At 47.4% G+C, this 16160-nt stretch overlaps 1 protein-coding gene across 2 annotated transcripts in view; it reads right to left on the bottom strand.

Moving 5' to 3' along the window:
• The window catches only part of LOC142496666 (beta-galactosidase-1-like protein 2), a 64142-nt gene that overhangs the window by 23766 nt on the left and 24216 nt on the right, over nt 1-16160 (bottom strand). For both annotated transcript variants that reach the window (XM_075603378.1, XM_075603377.1), the window contains exon 3: nt 8289-8357. In XM_075603378.1, coding sequence (XP_075459493.1) covers nt 8289-8357 — 69 coding nt within the window. The remainder of the gene's footprint in view (nt 1-8288; nt 8358-16160) is intronic.

The following is a 16160-nucleotide window of genomic DNA, read 5'->3' as shown; positions in this document are numbered from 1 at the left end:
ACTGTGGACAGGCACGCTTTCAGAGCCTGGAACGCTGCCCCACACTCGGGAGACCAGGCTACCAGCACCTGGAGCCGCTTCTTGGTCCGATCAGTCAGGAGCTTGGCCAGGGCACTATACACACTTCCAATAGTAGCCGGCGGTACCTAGACCAGCGAGGACCGGCTTTCTAGTGTGGGGAACCGGCCAGTTCACTATTGCCTCCACTTTGGCAGGCTCAGGATGCTCCCCGCCTACCCGGTGGCTGAGGTCCAATACCTCCACCGTGCCGACATAGCACTTGGACGGCTTTAGAGACAGGCCAGCCTCCCTGATCCTATCTAGGACCGTTGCCACCTTCTATAACTGTTCCCTATACACCCGGGGAACTACCAGCTGTCGCCTACCAATCCATATTCCCGGAATAAGAGCCCACGGTTTCCCAGGTATCGATCGGACACGATCTCGGAGTCAGACTCGGCCACCCGAAATCTCATGCCCTCCAGATCGGGGTCTGATCACACAGCTTCCCTGAACTCCTGACTCCAGTCACACCGTCAAGGGAAATGTCAGGACACGGGTCGGGCTTGTGCTGGCTTACCTGCCAGGTCTCCCCTGGGTCATCGCTCTCGTTGGCTCCAAATGCTGGGAGCGATGATCGTGGTGGTGGGCCGCAGCCATGGGAGCATCCTCCTCCTCTGTGTAGGAACAAATGAAGCGTCCCAAGTCGTTGCTCAGCAGGATATCAGTGTCCCAGCCTGACAACACGCCGACATCCCGGACTCCTCTACCGGCGCCCCAATATAGGAACACCCGGGCAACTTGTAGGGACTTGGGGGTTCCATCCGGCATCTTCACCTGAATCCCCGTCCCTGGGAGCAGGTGCTCTGGGCTGACCATATCAGGTCGCGCCAGAGTTACCGTAAAGCCAGTGTCCATCAGGTCGGCCGCCTGCCGATTGCCTATGGTCACTGGGTGCAAATATCTCTGGCGGGCATCACTCTCCTCCAGCCCAATGGCTGCGACTCGATGTCCTTCCAGATCCGCATCCGTGCCGCCGACTGCTGCTGCTGGGACCGCTGGCTGGGTCAGCTGCTGCACAGTTTTCCTCTGCTCCGCCGTTGGGAACAACCCCACGTAGGTGATCGGCCTCGCTGCTTGGGATCGTGGCTCTGGTTTGGGGATACTGTATCGGCATAGGTAGGGGCAGTCCACCCACAGGCCCGGCTGGTTACATTGGTAGCACCGGTGCTCGTGGGCAAACTCTGCGGACTTGACTGCAGCATCTCCGGCACTTGACATGTTCTACCCAGGCTTGGTGGCCTGGGGAGGGTCAGCTACCTTGGGTACTTCGGTAACCACTGGAGCGGGGGTCAGGACCCGATAATTGAGATGTGGCCGCGGGGTCACATAGTCATTCGCCATCGTAGCCGTCTCGCTGAACGTTGCCGGCTTATGGTCCATGACCCACTCCGGCACCTCCCGTACACACCAGCAGAAACACACGGATGATGAGGTCCACCAGGTCCCGGAACGTGGTAACCTTGCATCTGACGGGTCCGATGGGCTAGCCGGGAAGCGATCGCCACATGGGTGTCCCATGTGCCTTTGTCCAGAGCCCTGAACTGGGTGCGATAGGACTCCAACATGACCGCATACCTGGCCAGCAAGATGGACTTCACAAGGTAATAATCGCCGGCATCTTCACAGTCGATCTCCCGGAATAAAGACAAAAAAGACACAGCGCACAACGCTCATAGTGCATAAAACAATATAATGAAGGTACAATAAATTAGGGTAAGTAATGTGCGTACATCAATAAAGATAAATAAATGCAGTTAGGGATAATGTTACCCAACGCCTCAGGAAACCGGAAAGGTTATCCTCTCAAGGGTTATGGCGCTGGTGTCTCGGATACAGGATCCTATTGGTAAGTAGGTAAGTAGATCGCCTCTAAAAAAGTTCTTTTCCCCCAAGAGCACGAGTCCAAAGCTGCTGCTGCCACTTGCAGTCCTTTTCCAGAGCACAGCTCCACACCGGCCGGGTCCTCTCACTCCCCTCTGTGCAGAAGCACTTCCGGGTCGATGACGTCACCACGGAGGGGGAGCGCTGGTAATCGCGCCGTTCACACTCGATCAGCTCAGATGGTGGGGTAATAGATTAGAGGTTGAGCTCTTGTCCAGTCATCCAACGCGTTTCGAAACGAAAACGTTTCTTCATCAGGGATATAAATTAAAGTGGTTCCGGATCAGTTATAAATATTACACGATCGTACCTCATTGGCTGGGCTATCAACTCTCACAGCCAATGGGAAAGTAATGGGGGCGGGTTAATGGTCCCGGTTGCGCGCGTCACTGGTAGCTAATAGCAACATAACATAAACATCACAAAAACTTTATTAACAACAAACATAGCTAACCACACGCGATTGATGAGACTAAAAGAGAGAAAACAGTGTTACACATAGTAAAAAACGTACATGAGTACATTAGTGGCCATATAGACCAGGGAGGTTACTCTAATGGGCAATAAATATCACCATCCAACTGAAATAGGAAACATGAAAAGTCTGCAAAGCCGATCACTAATAGAGGAGCATTAAGGTGATCTAATCAATCCTAGTACATATTAAGAAGGCATGTCCTAAGAAATAAACTAAAAGGACAAAGAGACAAAAGTTAAAAATCTGTTACTTATGAAAAAAATCCCTTAAGTAGTTAAAAAATGCTAAAAAATATATATATATACTAAAAAATATATATAAACAAGTAAAATATGGTTGGGAACACAGAAACTTAATACAGGGACCAAATGTCTATATCTTCATTTAAACCCCCTGGATACAGAGTATTTAGCTTGTGTATCCAGAAGGTTTCCTGCCTAGAAAGTTCTTTCACTCTGTCACCCCCTCTCCTGTTTTTGGGTACGTGCTTAATACCTTTAAATAATAGAGAAGAGGGATCACATTTATGGAATTGTGCATAGTGCTTAGAAAGACTATGCTTCATGAAACCTATTTTAATGTTGCGCATATGTTCTTGTATGCGCACTTTCAATGGGCGTTTAGTGCGTCCCACATATAAAAGGCCACATGGACACTCCAATAAATAAACAACATTGTCAGTGTTACAGTATATAAAATCATTAATACCATGTGTTTCTCCATTGATACATTTAAAAGTCTTTCTCTCTGGGTGCAAATATTTGCAAACTGAGCACTTCCCACACTTGAAATTCCCAATTGGTTTAGTACTTAACCATTTATCGTCCCCACTAGGACATTCAATTTGTTTTATGTCACTCGGGGATATTGTATTCTTTAAATTTTTTGCTCTTCTATAGATGAATTTTGGGAATTTCGAGAGGTGAGCACCCAGCAGCAAATCATTTGATAATATAGACCAATGTTTCCTTACAATTTTCTCAATTTGCCCCGTCATTGAGTTAAAATTAGTGATAAAAGAAACGTTGCATTTCCCCTCACCCTCCTTGGGGGTTTTGCTTTTTTTGGAATTTGTTAATAGCATATTTTTTCTATCAAGTTTTCTTATTTTCTCCAGATCTATATTTAATTTCTCTAGACGATAACCCCTCTCTAAAAACCTTTGGGTCAGTTTCTCAGCTTGTTCCTCAAAATCTGCTTCCGTGCTACAATTTTTCTTCAACCTGTAATATTGGCCACTGGGGATATTTGATATCCACGTTTTTTTGTGATTACTTGTGGCAACAAGGAGGTTGTTGCAATCAACCTCCTTAAAATACGTTTTTGTTACCACCTTTCCTTCTGCTGACGCCATAAGGTTGAGATCCAGGAAGTGTATTTGTGTCTCATGCTCTACATGTGTGAAAGTGAGGTTTTTATTATTATTATTTAGATACTGCAAAAATTGGCCGATAGAGCACTGGTCGCCGTCCCATATGCACAAGACGTCATCTATGAAACGGCGCCATATAATAATATTTGCCTTGAACGGGTTGTTGTTAAATATACATTCATCTTCCCATCTTCCCATATACAGGTTTGCGAAACTAGGGGCAAATCTAGTGCCCATTGCAGTTCCGCAAACCTGTATGAAAAATTCATCAAGAAACATAAAATAATTATGTTTCAAGATGTACCTGATGGAATCTATAATAAATTGGCTATTGAGGGGATGCAGAGTGACATCGTTCAATAAATAAGATTGAACAGCATTCAAACCCTCCTCGTGTGGGATGTTGGTGTACAAGGCCTGAACATCACAAGTGAGCCACCTATAAGAGTCTTTCCACACGAACCCTTCTAACAGATTCAACACTGATGTTGAATCTCTCAGGTAGGAAGGAAGTTGTACTACAAAAGGTTGGAGGAAATAGTCCACATATTGGGATAGGTTGGATGTAAGGCTCTCTATTCCCGATATAATCGGTCGGCCAGGCGGCTTTATCATACTTTTATGTGTTTTTGGGAGATGATAAAAAATGGCAATTTTGGGACAATTGCAGTATAAAAATTCATATTCATGTTTTTCAATTACATTATTCGTGAGGGCTTCATCAAGAAGATTTTTAAGTAAAACCAAGAATTCCCCAGTGGGGTCCCTTTTCAATCTTTTATAGGAGGAGGTGTCGTTTAGGAGTCTGAGGGCTTCCCCCTCATAATCCTTCCTATCTTGTAACACGACACCCCCCCCCTTGTCAGCTTGCCTGATAATAAGGTTCTTATTTTCCTTTAGGAGTTTTAAAGCCAATGCTTCCTTTTTATTTAAATTATGTCTAATATCACTATTTTTAAAATTATTGGTTAAAAGATTAAAATCCTTGTTGACCATGTTAAAAAATGTCTCTATATGGTGACCTTTAGAGTGTGCAGGATAAAATTTTGACTTCCCTCTAAAGTGAGTATGTGTGCAGGTTACTTCATCGTCTCTAGTCTCCAGCTGAATTGATTCAGCAATATCAATATCAGTAGTAATTATTGCTGGAGTATTTTCTATGTCCGATTTAATAAAATGCCGCTTCAGAGTGAGATTCCTTACAAACTTCTGAAGGTCCGTGTAAAGTTGAAAAGCATTAGGACCACAAGACCGGGAGAAAGTGAGGCCTCTGTCTAAAACCTTTTTCTGATCATCCGTCAAAATGACGGTAGACAGATTAAAGATTCCTTTAGGGGGTATGGTTTTTAAGGCATCTCGCAATCTCTTTTCTTGAGATCTGGCCCCCCCTCTTGTTCCTCTCCTGACAGGACCCTTTTCCTCCTTTCTTTGATTTCTGGTTTTTGTATTGCCCCCTGACCCTCTCCCTTCCTCAGTGGATCTATATGTCTGTTTTTGACTGAGTCTAAAAAACCTGAGGGAGAGGGTTGGGCCGGTGATCTCTGCCTAACACTTGGTATAAAAACTCTCTGGTTAAAATCTCTCTGATTAAAATTTGAATCATAATTACTATATTCTCTTTGCCCATATCTAAAATTTGGAATGTAATTTTTCCCTTTATAGTTGGGGTTTCTAAACTGTCCCTCCTGTCTGGGATGGGGCGGATAACCATTATTAGGGGTGAAGCCCCTTCTATTGCCATATACTTGGGTATCCCTGCCTCTTTCATTCCAATTACCCCCACCTTTTTGATTAGGGAAGGGTGTAAATTGTCTTTGTTGCTCGTTATTTCTATTTAAGGACTGGGAGGAGTCTCTTGGGCCCCCTTCTTTATGGTTTGTTTTAGCAGACCTACTTCTATCGGTGTCTTTTGCCCAATTTAATTTATTGTACCTTCATTATATTGTTTTATGCACTATGAGCGTTGTGCGCTGTGTCTTTTTTGTCTTTATCTGCTAGTCTAGGGGGTTTCTGAGCCCCCCCTCCATCGCAGCTGCAGACGCTCCATTTAAGGTTATGTTTTTTAACATCTATTATCACGTCACTTAATTATTTAGCTGCGCACTTTATTTTCTTTTCACTGATCTCCCGGAATGCCTGCTGAACCTTCCCGCTTAGCACAAGTACTTCATCCACTCTGACTCCAGAAGCTGGTGCAACAAGCATTGGTTCTCAAATGCACGCAGGAACCCATCGATATCATCGGTGCCGCTCACGAACTTCGCGAATCTCTGGTATGACACCCGGGGATGGTGGGTGCAGGAACTGTGACTACTGGTCTTGGAGGTGGCCGCAGAGGGTTTCTCAGGGCGCGACACCATCTGAACGATCTGCAGGTGTTGCTCCACGGATGCTACAGGTCCCAGAGCGGCCATTATAGCCCCAAAATCAACTGCCACAGCAGGAGCCGCTACTTGGTTAACCACAGGGTTGTCCACCCCTCGATCCGAGACACCCACAAGGGACTCGTCCTCTAAGCTTTCGGCAATGGCGTTTGTGGCCGGAACCACTACCGCATCAGCGACCTCAGTCAAGCCGGCCTCATGTCGTGCAATGGCCTCCGCAAGGTCCACCTTTTATCTGCCCCTGGTCGGCAGACCAAAGCTCTCACAACGAGCTATCACATCGGCCTGGGTCCAGCTACGGTAACGTCCAGCCTTTCTGGACATTCTGGATCGGGTCGAATAACTAAGGTGAACGTAAACCAGATAAGCACACCAGACTATGCACTGTATGTCTGGAACTACTGGTTCTGCAGTCTTGAAATAAAGACTGACTCAGTGATCTTGAAATCAAGAGCTGACCCTAGTGATCCCACCGCTTTCACCAGAAAAAAGCTTGTCACGGTACAGCAGAACTTTTAACACCGAAAACACCAGGATCACTATCACCAGACATGACACAGAAGTTGAATAAACGAAAGTTTATTCTGGCAAGCCAGCAAACATACAAAATACACAATCACAATGTACACTCACCAATTGGGGCCTGGGGAGAAGCCTCAACTAGGTGCAGGGGCCTGCATCAGTAGGCTTGCCCTGTGCAGCAACTTGTCCCGCTTCTCTGTGCTTTTCGTCCAATAGCACTTATGAAAAACCCGCCAGTCGTGTCTCCGATCAACTCCAAACTCTCTCTGGTTCTCTGATCGGGCATTCTCCTTACATAGACCCCGGTTGCTTATCTTTTTCATGGAGCAGAGGCCGCCGACCAATCAGAACAGATCGTGACGGTGCAGCCAATCCGAGGACGAGGGCTCGCCCGGCGGCACCAATCAAAAGAGGGGGGCCGGCTTAGCCACTCAGGACCGCTCCTCGAGGAGGGATCTGCAGGAAAGTGGGAAATTTGGACTGGCCAATGGGAATCGTGTCTACGGTTAAAAGACCCGACAATGGTTCCCTTGGCCAGCCCCATACCTCCCGCTGGGTAGGCGCCTCAGCGTCTTGGATGAACAAAGGCTCTGCACCGCCAAGAGCCAGTTCCCGGACCTGATTAACAGCCCTTCCCCGCTTACCATTGTCCAGATGCTCACGCCGCTCCCAGCCTCTGTCACGAGCCGGCATTTCTCCACAGGCTGCCCAGCTACGTGAATTATTGGGTCTGCATGCAGACAAATACTAACAACACAAAATACAAGGCTGGCTGCCTTACTAACTGTATGGGGAACATATAACCAAAGGGAATACAAGTGCTTTTAACATATACAATCCCTGTGCCCCAAATAACACAAATTTCCCCCTTCCAGATATCACACAGTGATATTGCTCTCATCTGGAACAGGTTACAAACACAACATTATATACAAGCCAAAATGAGCCTCACAGAGTCGGCCATTACACACGTATTGGGGCAGCCAGTCGGGCTTCATCTTCATTATGTGAGGCTGGTTAACCCTACTGTGACACCATGTACAAATGTAGTTCAAACCGAACAAAATGAGAGCAAGAAGATTCAGTGAGCAGTCACGTGTAAAATTCCAAACATAAGACAAGTACAGAGTGCTGACAGAAATATAGAGAGACCCAATGTTTGGGGAAATCTCCTTTATAAAAAAAGTCTAGAGAACCTAGGTTTATAAAATGACAGCAGGCTTGAATCTCACATTAACAGGAAGAGGAAACCTTGTACTCCTTGTCCAAACCCCCCACATTTGTGTGACCTGGAATCTGATTCAAGCTTCTACTTACACAGCTGGATCTTCTGTTTTCATTGTTTAACATCACCATGAGTTATACTGCAAGGACTTCATGTTAGTCCTGGTATATTCTGTATGTGATATAAGACCCCATCACTGCCACTTTACAATATCTTACATTGTAGTGTAAGTGTTTGAATTTGACCATACAAAAATAACCAAAGTGCTACTATGAAACATGACCTTTACAGACAAATGTGGTATTTAAAGACTATGGAATGTCCATGGTTGCCACCACAGGTCACATGCAAATCTCACCTTACCCAAGGTTAAGGTCCCCAGAGAAGTGAAACTTGCCCCTTCTTGGCTCATGCAAATTCCAAGCTACATATCTAGAAGGAAGCAAGAAGGGAGTTTGTTAATTAACATAGCAGTACAATTAAAGTGTATGCAACCATTAACCGCTTGAAAAAAAATGTTTTCTTGTATTAGATCCATTGATCCAACATTAATACATAAATAGAAGATTCAATCAAAGAAACAGTTGCTTCATCATAGTATTGTATTGGTTAAATATGCATTTGTATACATTTGTCAACTGATCTTACTGCTTCATATAATATGTTAACATTGATGGCATCAGTCAAAGTTGTGACTTTTAAAATGCATTTGACTCCCCTGGAAATCGTCACAATTTGCCAGAATTTGATAATGTAAATATGTAAATATATTTTATCTGAATTGCAAATTTATGACCAAAAATATTCTCAATAGGACCGCACCTTTTAAGGGCATAATAACTATCCACATAATGTAAATACACTTTTTTAATTGACTGGTGTTTTCAGAACTATGCCCTTAAATGTACAAAAATAATTGTTAACCCCTGCCACTATATACACTTGCTGGGATAGCAGTTCTCTTTTCCATGTCCCACAGTCAAGGTGATAAAAGGGGACACAGCATTTTTTTATCTGTGTTTGCTTTAAACCACAGATGTCCTGCACCGACTCCTCAGAATGTATAAGCACCCACCTGGAGATGACAAAATGTAAGAACAAGAGACATATGGAAAAAGAAACAGAAGATGTTTACAATATATTCCAAGGCTCTCAGACAATCAGTATATTTTTGTCAGATTCAATGCATCATAAACAAGTTGTGGGAGGAATTCACTACAAAAAAAACCTGACATAGAGTACGTGATTGATTGATATACTCAGCATTTTCTAGGCAACTTGTACACTGTACTCTGATTCATTCCAAGCCCTGTCTGTATCAGGATTTAATGGGGGCTATGTGGAAAGATTTGTATTTTTTTTTTTTTTAAAAGGAAGCAGTGCACCACATCAATAAATCCACTTCTCGCCTAAAACCATTAGCGGCATATTGTTGGTATGGTTTTGCCAAAACTCTATTTGGATTTTTACTAAATTATGGGGGGAAAAATAAAAAAGACGTAGATCCACAAAGCTCTGTAAGTGACTTAATGAGGTGTTAACTTCAGTTATCCTCTCATTAAGTGCTAACGGGGATCTTCATACCTCCATAACGATGCATTGATTGCTGTCTTAATGCTAAAATGGCCTGGCATTAACTTTAATGGATGTTAGTGCTAATGATATGCAAAAGAGGTATGGACCACCTCAACGCATCTCTACAGCGGGCCGTTAAAGTTAACGTGGGACTGAACGTTGTGTTATTTTAGGTCATGTATAAACATGTCGTTAGGTGCTTTTAGCAAGTAGCTAATGAGCAACGCTACTGGAGAGAGGTGTTTTAAGACACATTGCTGCTATTGTGCCATTTCTGGGGAAACGTGGTATCAGCTTTCGTGTGACCATCTAATTATTAGGTTCCCGACAGAATGGTTGTTTCTTAGGGTGCCTTAATAGCAAATTTGATACTAGAGAACTGTATTATATTAAAAAGTATGGTGGGTCAGGAAGGGTAGTAAGGAGCTATACAGTATATGTCATCAACAACTGTCAATTAATGTATTGAGCTTATATCAGCTAAAGTTGTAGACACACGTACAATTCTATTATTGTGGACTCCCCACCTGATTTCAGTCATGTTGACCAAGTAACATTAATTGTACTTTTTTGAGTGCATTTTTTGGTAATGTGTAGCAATTCATTTGCATGCAGGAGAACACCTTGAATGCAAAGTATTGTCAGTGCTAACTGGTAACAAATTAATTGACCTCTGCTAATGCTGCGGTCAGAGCTATAAAAAGGGCAGCAATATCAAATACAATGGCTTACAAGCAAATATTTGTGCCATAAATCTTGTGTGAATATGTGCCTCTTATTCACTTACTGTAGAGGGAACATGTGCTGCTGCTGAAGCCTGTGCAACAGGAGTAATTTAGTAACTTTCCTTTAGTTTTTAGAAAGCCTCTACACCAGGGGAGGCCAACTCCAGCCCTCAAGTGCCACCAACAGGCCAGATATTAGGGATATCCCTGCTTCAGCACAGATGGTTCAGTCAGAATGACTTAAACGTAAACTTGACCTATCAGCATTTTTAAAATGATTAACACGATAAAGTTTTGGACTATAGAATTGTCGGTCGATAGGTATTATACATCTGATTATTATAGTCCATCACAATTATCTTGATCTGCCTGTTTCCTTTAAGATTTTCTTCCCTATGAAGGTCTATATGGTTCCACATAAATTACATATTGATTTATTTAACTTAATTTAAGTGGCTTTTTAGTCTATCACTATTTATTTATTTTATAATATTTAATATATAATTTTCTAATATATTATAAATTAGTTTTGGTCACTATTATTCGTTTGAGAATATCATAATGAAAGGTGAGAATGTACCTATTAGTAATTTATCTCCAAGTTTCTGTCATATCAAAGTGCCTCTCCATTAGCCTATGATGAAATTCGATGTATTGTGCAAAATCATATTGCATTATCGTTATAATTGCATTTGTTTGCTAATCACTGATGTAAAATCTAATGTATATTTCTTTGTAAAATCAATTGATATTTGTCTGACTTAGATGTATTAAGTCACTAGCTGAGAGACCCGGCGTTGCCCGGGATGTAAATGCGTAATAGGTAGTATTATTTATAAATTGTGGAACAATAGGTGAGTATTTGTTGTAAAGGTTGGATAATAATATTGAAAAGAAAGATGGAAGAAAATGTAATACGATGTTGTATAAAAATGGTTTATTGTAACCACACCACAGTACAATGTATATTTTGGTGGCATAAGTGATGTAAAAATCTGAGTCGTGTGTCCTGCTAGGGTGTGAGGCGGCGGGTGGCGCGTGGGTTGTGAGTGCTGTGTGCGAGTGGGGGTCCTGCTAGGGTGTGAGGCGGCGGGTGGTGCGTGGGTTGTGAGTGCTGTCTGTGAGTGGGGGTCCTGCTAGGGTGTGAGGCGGTGGGTCAGTGATGTCGGTGCGTAGGGGCGGGAGGCAGCAGGTGTGTGTGGCGGCAGGTATGTGTCGAGTGTGGCGGGTGTCTGTTGAGTGCGTGCAGCGGCTGTGAGGCGGTGGGTGAAAGGCAGAGGCGGCCGAGTAAGGGCGGGTGAAAGGCAGAGGCGGGGGTGGGGAGGCGGGCATGAAGGCGAAGGGCGGCGGGAAGGGGAGGAGGGGGTGGAGGAGGGGGGCAAGGGGTGGAGGAGGGGGGCAAGGGGTGGAGGAGGGGGGCAAGGGGTGGAGGAGGGGGGCAAGGGTTAGAAGAGGGGGGGGGGAAGGGTTAGAGGAGGGGGGGGGAAGGGTTAGAGGAGGGGGGGAAGGGTTAGAGGAGGGGGGGGGAAGGGTTAGAGGAGGGGGGGGGGAAGGGTTAGAGGAGGGGGGGGGGAAGGGTTAGAGGAGGGGGGGGGAAGGGTTAGAGGAGGGGGGGGAAGGGTTAGAGGAGGGGGTGGAAGTGTGAGAGGGGGTGGGAGGGGAAAGGGGAAAAAGAGGTGGAGGGGGGGGGGAAGAGGAGCGGAGGGGGGGGTGGAAAGGGGAGCGGAGGGGGGGTGAAGGGGAGCGGAGGGGAAAGGGGAAGGGGAGCGGAGGGGGGGAAGGGGAGCGGGGGGGGGGGAAGGGGAGAAGTGGTGGGAAGGGGGAGGAGGGGGGAGGTGGTGGAAAGGGGGAGAAGGGGGGAGGGGGTGGAAAGGGGGGAGGGGGAGAAGGGGGGAGGTGGTGGGAAGGGGGGAGGTGGTGGGAAAGTGGTGGAAAGGGAGAGAAGGGGGGATGTGGTGGGAAGGGGGAGGAGGGGGAAGGTGGTGGGAAGGGGGAGGAGGGGGAAGGTGGTGGGAAGGGGGAGGAGGGGGGAGGTGGTGGGAAGGGGGGGAGGTGGTGGGAAGGGGGGAGGTGGTGGGAAGGGGGGGGAGGTGGTGGGAAGGGGGGGGAGGTGGTGGGAAGGGGGGGAGGTGGTGGAAAGGGGGGGGAGGTGGTGGGAAGGGGGGGGAGGGGTGAGGTTGTGGGAAGGGGGAGGAGGTGGGAAGGGGGAGGCGGAGGGAAGGCGGGGGGTGGGAGGCGGAGGGAAGGCGGGGGGTGGGAGGCGGTGGGAAGGCGGGGGGTGGGAGGAGGTGGGAAGGCGGGGGGTGGGAGGCGGTGGGATGGCGGGGGGTGGGAGGCGGTGGGAAGGGGGGGTGGGAGGTGGTGGGAAGGGGGGGAGGGAGGCGGTGGGAAGGGGGGGGGGAGGCGGTGGGAAGGGGGGGGGGGGAGGCGGTGGGAAGGGGGGGGGGAGGCGGTGGGAAGGGGTGGGGGGAGGCGGTGGGAAGGGGGGGCGGGGGGGGGGAGGCGGTGGGAAGGTGGAGGGAAGGGGGGGGGGAGGCGGTGGGAAGGGGGGGGAGGCGGTGGGAAGGGGGGGGAGGCGGTGGGAAGGGGGGGGAGGCGGTGGGAAGGGGGGGTGGAGGGGAGGTGAAGGGGGGGGTGGAGGGGAGGTGAAGGTGGGGGGGTGGAGGGGAGGTGAAGGGGGGGTGGAGGGGAGGTGAAGGGGGAGTGGAGGGGAGGTGAAGGGGGGGGAGTGGAAGGGAGGTGAAGGGGGGGGTGGAAGGGAGGGTGGAAGGGAGGTGAAGGGGGCGGGTGGAGGGGAGGTGAAGGGGGGGGTGGAGGGGAGGTGAAGGGGGGGTGGTGAAGGGGGGGTGGTAAATGGGGAGGTGAAGGGGGGTGGAAGGGAGAAGTGGAGTGAGGGGAGGTGAAAGGGGGTGAGGGGAGGTGATGGGGGGTGAGGGGAGGTGAAGGCCGCTCACTCACCCGTCCGGCAGGTCCCACGTGGATCTGAGGCGGGAGGCAGCGTGTTGTGGCCGCTCTCCCGCTGTGTCCCGGGCGCTCGCTCGCTCCCCCGCTGACTGTAGCGGCGCCGGGGGGGGGGGGGGGTATCGGGGAGACACTGACACTGGAGGGGAGGGGGGGGTGGAGGGGAGGTGAAGGCCGCTCACTCACCCATCCGGCAGGTCCCACGTGGATCTGAGGCGGGAGGCAGCGTGTTGTGGCCGCTCCCCCGCTGTGTCCCGGGCGCCGCCATCTTGGGCACTCGGCGCCGCGAGGCAGCCTGCCTGGCCACTGGCTGTTCCCCCGCCGGGGAGGGGTGAGTTGTAGCGCCGGGGAGGGGAGGGCATGTATATGTGTGGGGGGGGGGGGGGGAGAGGTGGGAGATATAGAGGGGGGGTCTCGAACGGCCGCTGACACTGGGTGGGGGGGGGGGGCGCTGAAGGGGTAATAATAGTGTGTGTGTGTGTGTGTCCCGCTGACTGTAGCGGCGCCGGGGGAGGGGGGGTCGGGGCGAAAGCGCGGGAGACACGGGGAGAGGAGGAGGTGCGCGCGGGTGCTGCTAACACTGTGAGCCCCGCTAATGTATGTAACAGTGTGTGTGTGTGTGTCACTGTGTGTGTGTGTCACTGTGTGTGTGTCTGTCACTGTGTGTGTGTGTCCCTGTGTCCCTGTGTCCGTGTGTGTGTGTCTGTGTCCGTGTGTCCGTGTGAGTGTGTGAGTGTGTGAGTGTGTCCCCCCCTGTGTGTGTGTGTCCCTGTGTTCCCTGTGTGTGTGTGTGTCCCTGTGTGTCCTTTGGCCCGTCACTCCGCCTCAGGCCAATGAGAGGTGTGCGGGGGCGGGCGGGCCAAGGGACCAATGAGATTTCCCCTAGGGACACCGGACATCCAGGCAGGCAGGCAAACATACAGTGCTTTCACTAATATAGTATAAGAGATCTGTTGTTGGCAAATCCGAGTAAAATATATTCATTGGATATTGTTTGCCATGAAATTTATAATATCTTAAGGTGGGCTAATTTACTTTGCCTCTCTATAGATCGGTCAATTAATGAATCATTAATGATTAGTGTATTTGTAATGCTCGGGTTCTGTTAACAGGATGACTAGGCACTTAAGTATTTCATATTTCATGTTTGAAATCTTTTGTTGTATATGTGAATGTATGTATCATCCAATTATTCATTATTTTATGAATTTACGATTTTTAAGACTATAACAGTCTTAATGGCCGTCAACCAATGGTTAATTTGAAATTGATTGCTTGATTTGAAAGTTCTGGGTATATATAGGAGCTCATACCCACTCAATATCCATCCCTGACGAAGAAACCCACAATTTGGAGTTTCGAAATGCGTTGGACAATTTTGGCATAGCAGGGACACCGTAGCAGTGGACACTAGCGGTGACGTCAGCAGAGGAGCCGATCGGTGAGACTGGAAGTATTACACTCCGAGCACGGAAGGCGGATCTCCTCGAGGCACTGGCGTGCTGCACCCCAATGCGAGCGGTGCCGATCAGCTAAAGACCAATCATATTAAGGCGTATGTCCTAGTCATCTTTGGTGAGTAGGATTCCAGTTTTTTTCTATCGGGGGAGCAAAGTTTTATTCTGAGTGCTTCGGCACTCAGATGTTTTATTAATTTGATGTACAGGTGTACACATTTTTATCAATCCATTTCGGATTATTAAATTGCTCAGTCTACTTACTTCATGTTTATGTTCCTTGGGTAATGCACTATTGCAGTGTCTCTTCATGTTTTGTCTCCCTTCTCTTGAGCTAACACTTCAAGGAACAGGACAATCTCCACAGTCCATTTCAATTTCATAGGCTACCCCTTTCCTCAGCGCCACAAGAGGTTTGCCACTCTCATCTCCATACTGGTTGTGAGATAACCAGAGTAATTTTTTGGGCTGCTCTAATGACTCTTTTTCGGACTCCAGTACACAGGTTCATGTATCATTGTCACTTATTGTATAATTAATTTATTTAGGTTGTCACGCGAGCGCTTTACTGCACTTAATTTTCACTTGCAGAATGACTTAAAACCTGACCTGTTGTTGGCCCTTGAGGACTGGGGTTTGCAACCCCTGCACTGCACATTTTCTCTGGATCAACTCATCCTTATCCTTATCTGTTTAGTACACAGTGTGCAAATGCCACAAAAGCATTGTGAAAAAGTTATGAACATGCTCACGATAAGCTGAAGATCTGTTATGAACAACAACCTTGTGTTTGTTCTGAAGCAGAAGCAATGGAAGCTCAACGAAGTACTTTCAAAATTGCCATTGTGCCATTTGTGTGGGAAAACATTTAACACCGGCTGAATGCAACAAGCAATTGTTTGCAGAAGACAAACATGTCCCTTGATGAAGTCGTCACTCTTTCCATGAGATTAATTTGAATTTATGAAGAGGAAGTCAAAGAAATAACTGCAAATTGTGACTATTCAGCTGAAGGAAAGCTTGCAAGCAACATTTGAAAGAGAGTTTGTGGATGAAAAGGGAGAAAAAGTGAGAATGCTCAATGTTTTCTGCAAGACAAAAATGAATACCTGAGACATTTAATGTAATTACTGATTATCTAATTGAGGAACTTGAACAATACTATCCAGGTGACCTTGAATAGCGTCTTACAGAAGCCAGCCCTGTTGCAATGTGGCACTATACTGTTTACCATGATCTCCGGGAAACCTGCCCCAGGGTAGTAACTATGCTACGCCTGGTTTTGTCTCTGCCTTTAACTGACATTGGAGTTGTTTTCATGTTTGAAACGAATAAAAGACAACTATAGGTCACAACCGTACACAAGCGTTATTTGTGTTAGCTGTGGGAACTCTGATGATATTGGGGACAATTTTACAGAGAGAAAAGCTCAAAAAGTTACTGTGTTAACTTTTAAAAACAAATATTTACACGTACACCAATATTGCTTAAGTTATGCAAATGATACGTGTTTCTAT

Source organism: Ascaphus truei, chromosome 6 (assembly GCF_040206685.1).
Source record: "Ascaphus truei isolate aAscTru1 chromosome 6, aAscTru1.hap1, whole genome shotgun sequence".
Classification (NCBI taxonomy): domain Eukaryota; kingdom Metazoa; phylum Chordata; class Amphibia; order Anura; family Ascaphidae; genus Ascaphus; species Ascaphus truei.
Note: the sequence above shows the minus strand (reverse complement) of the source record. Positions and strands in the feature narration are given on the sequence as shown.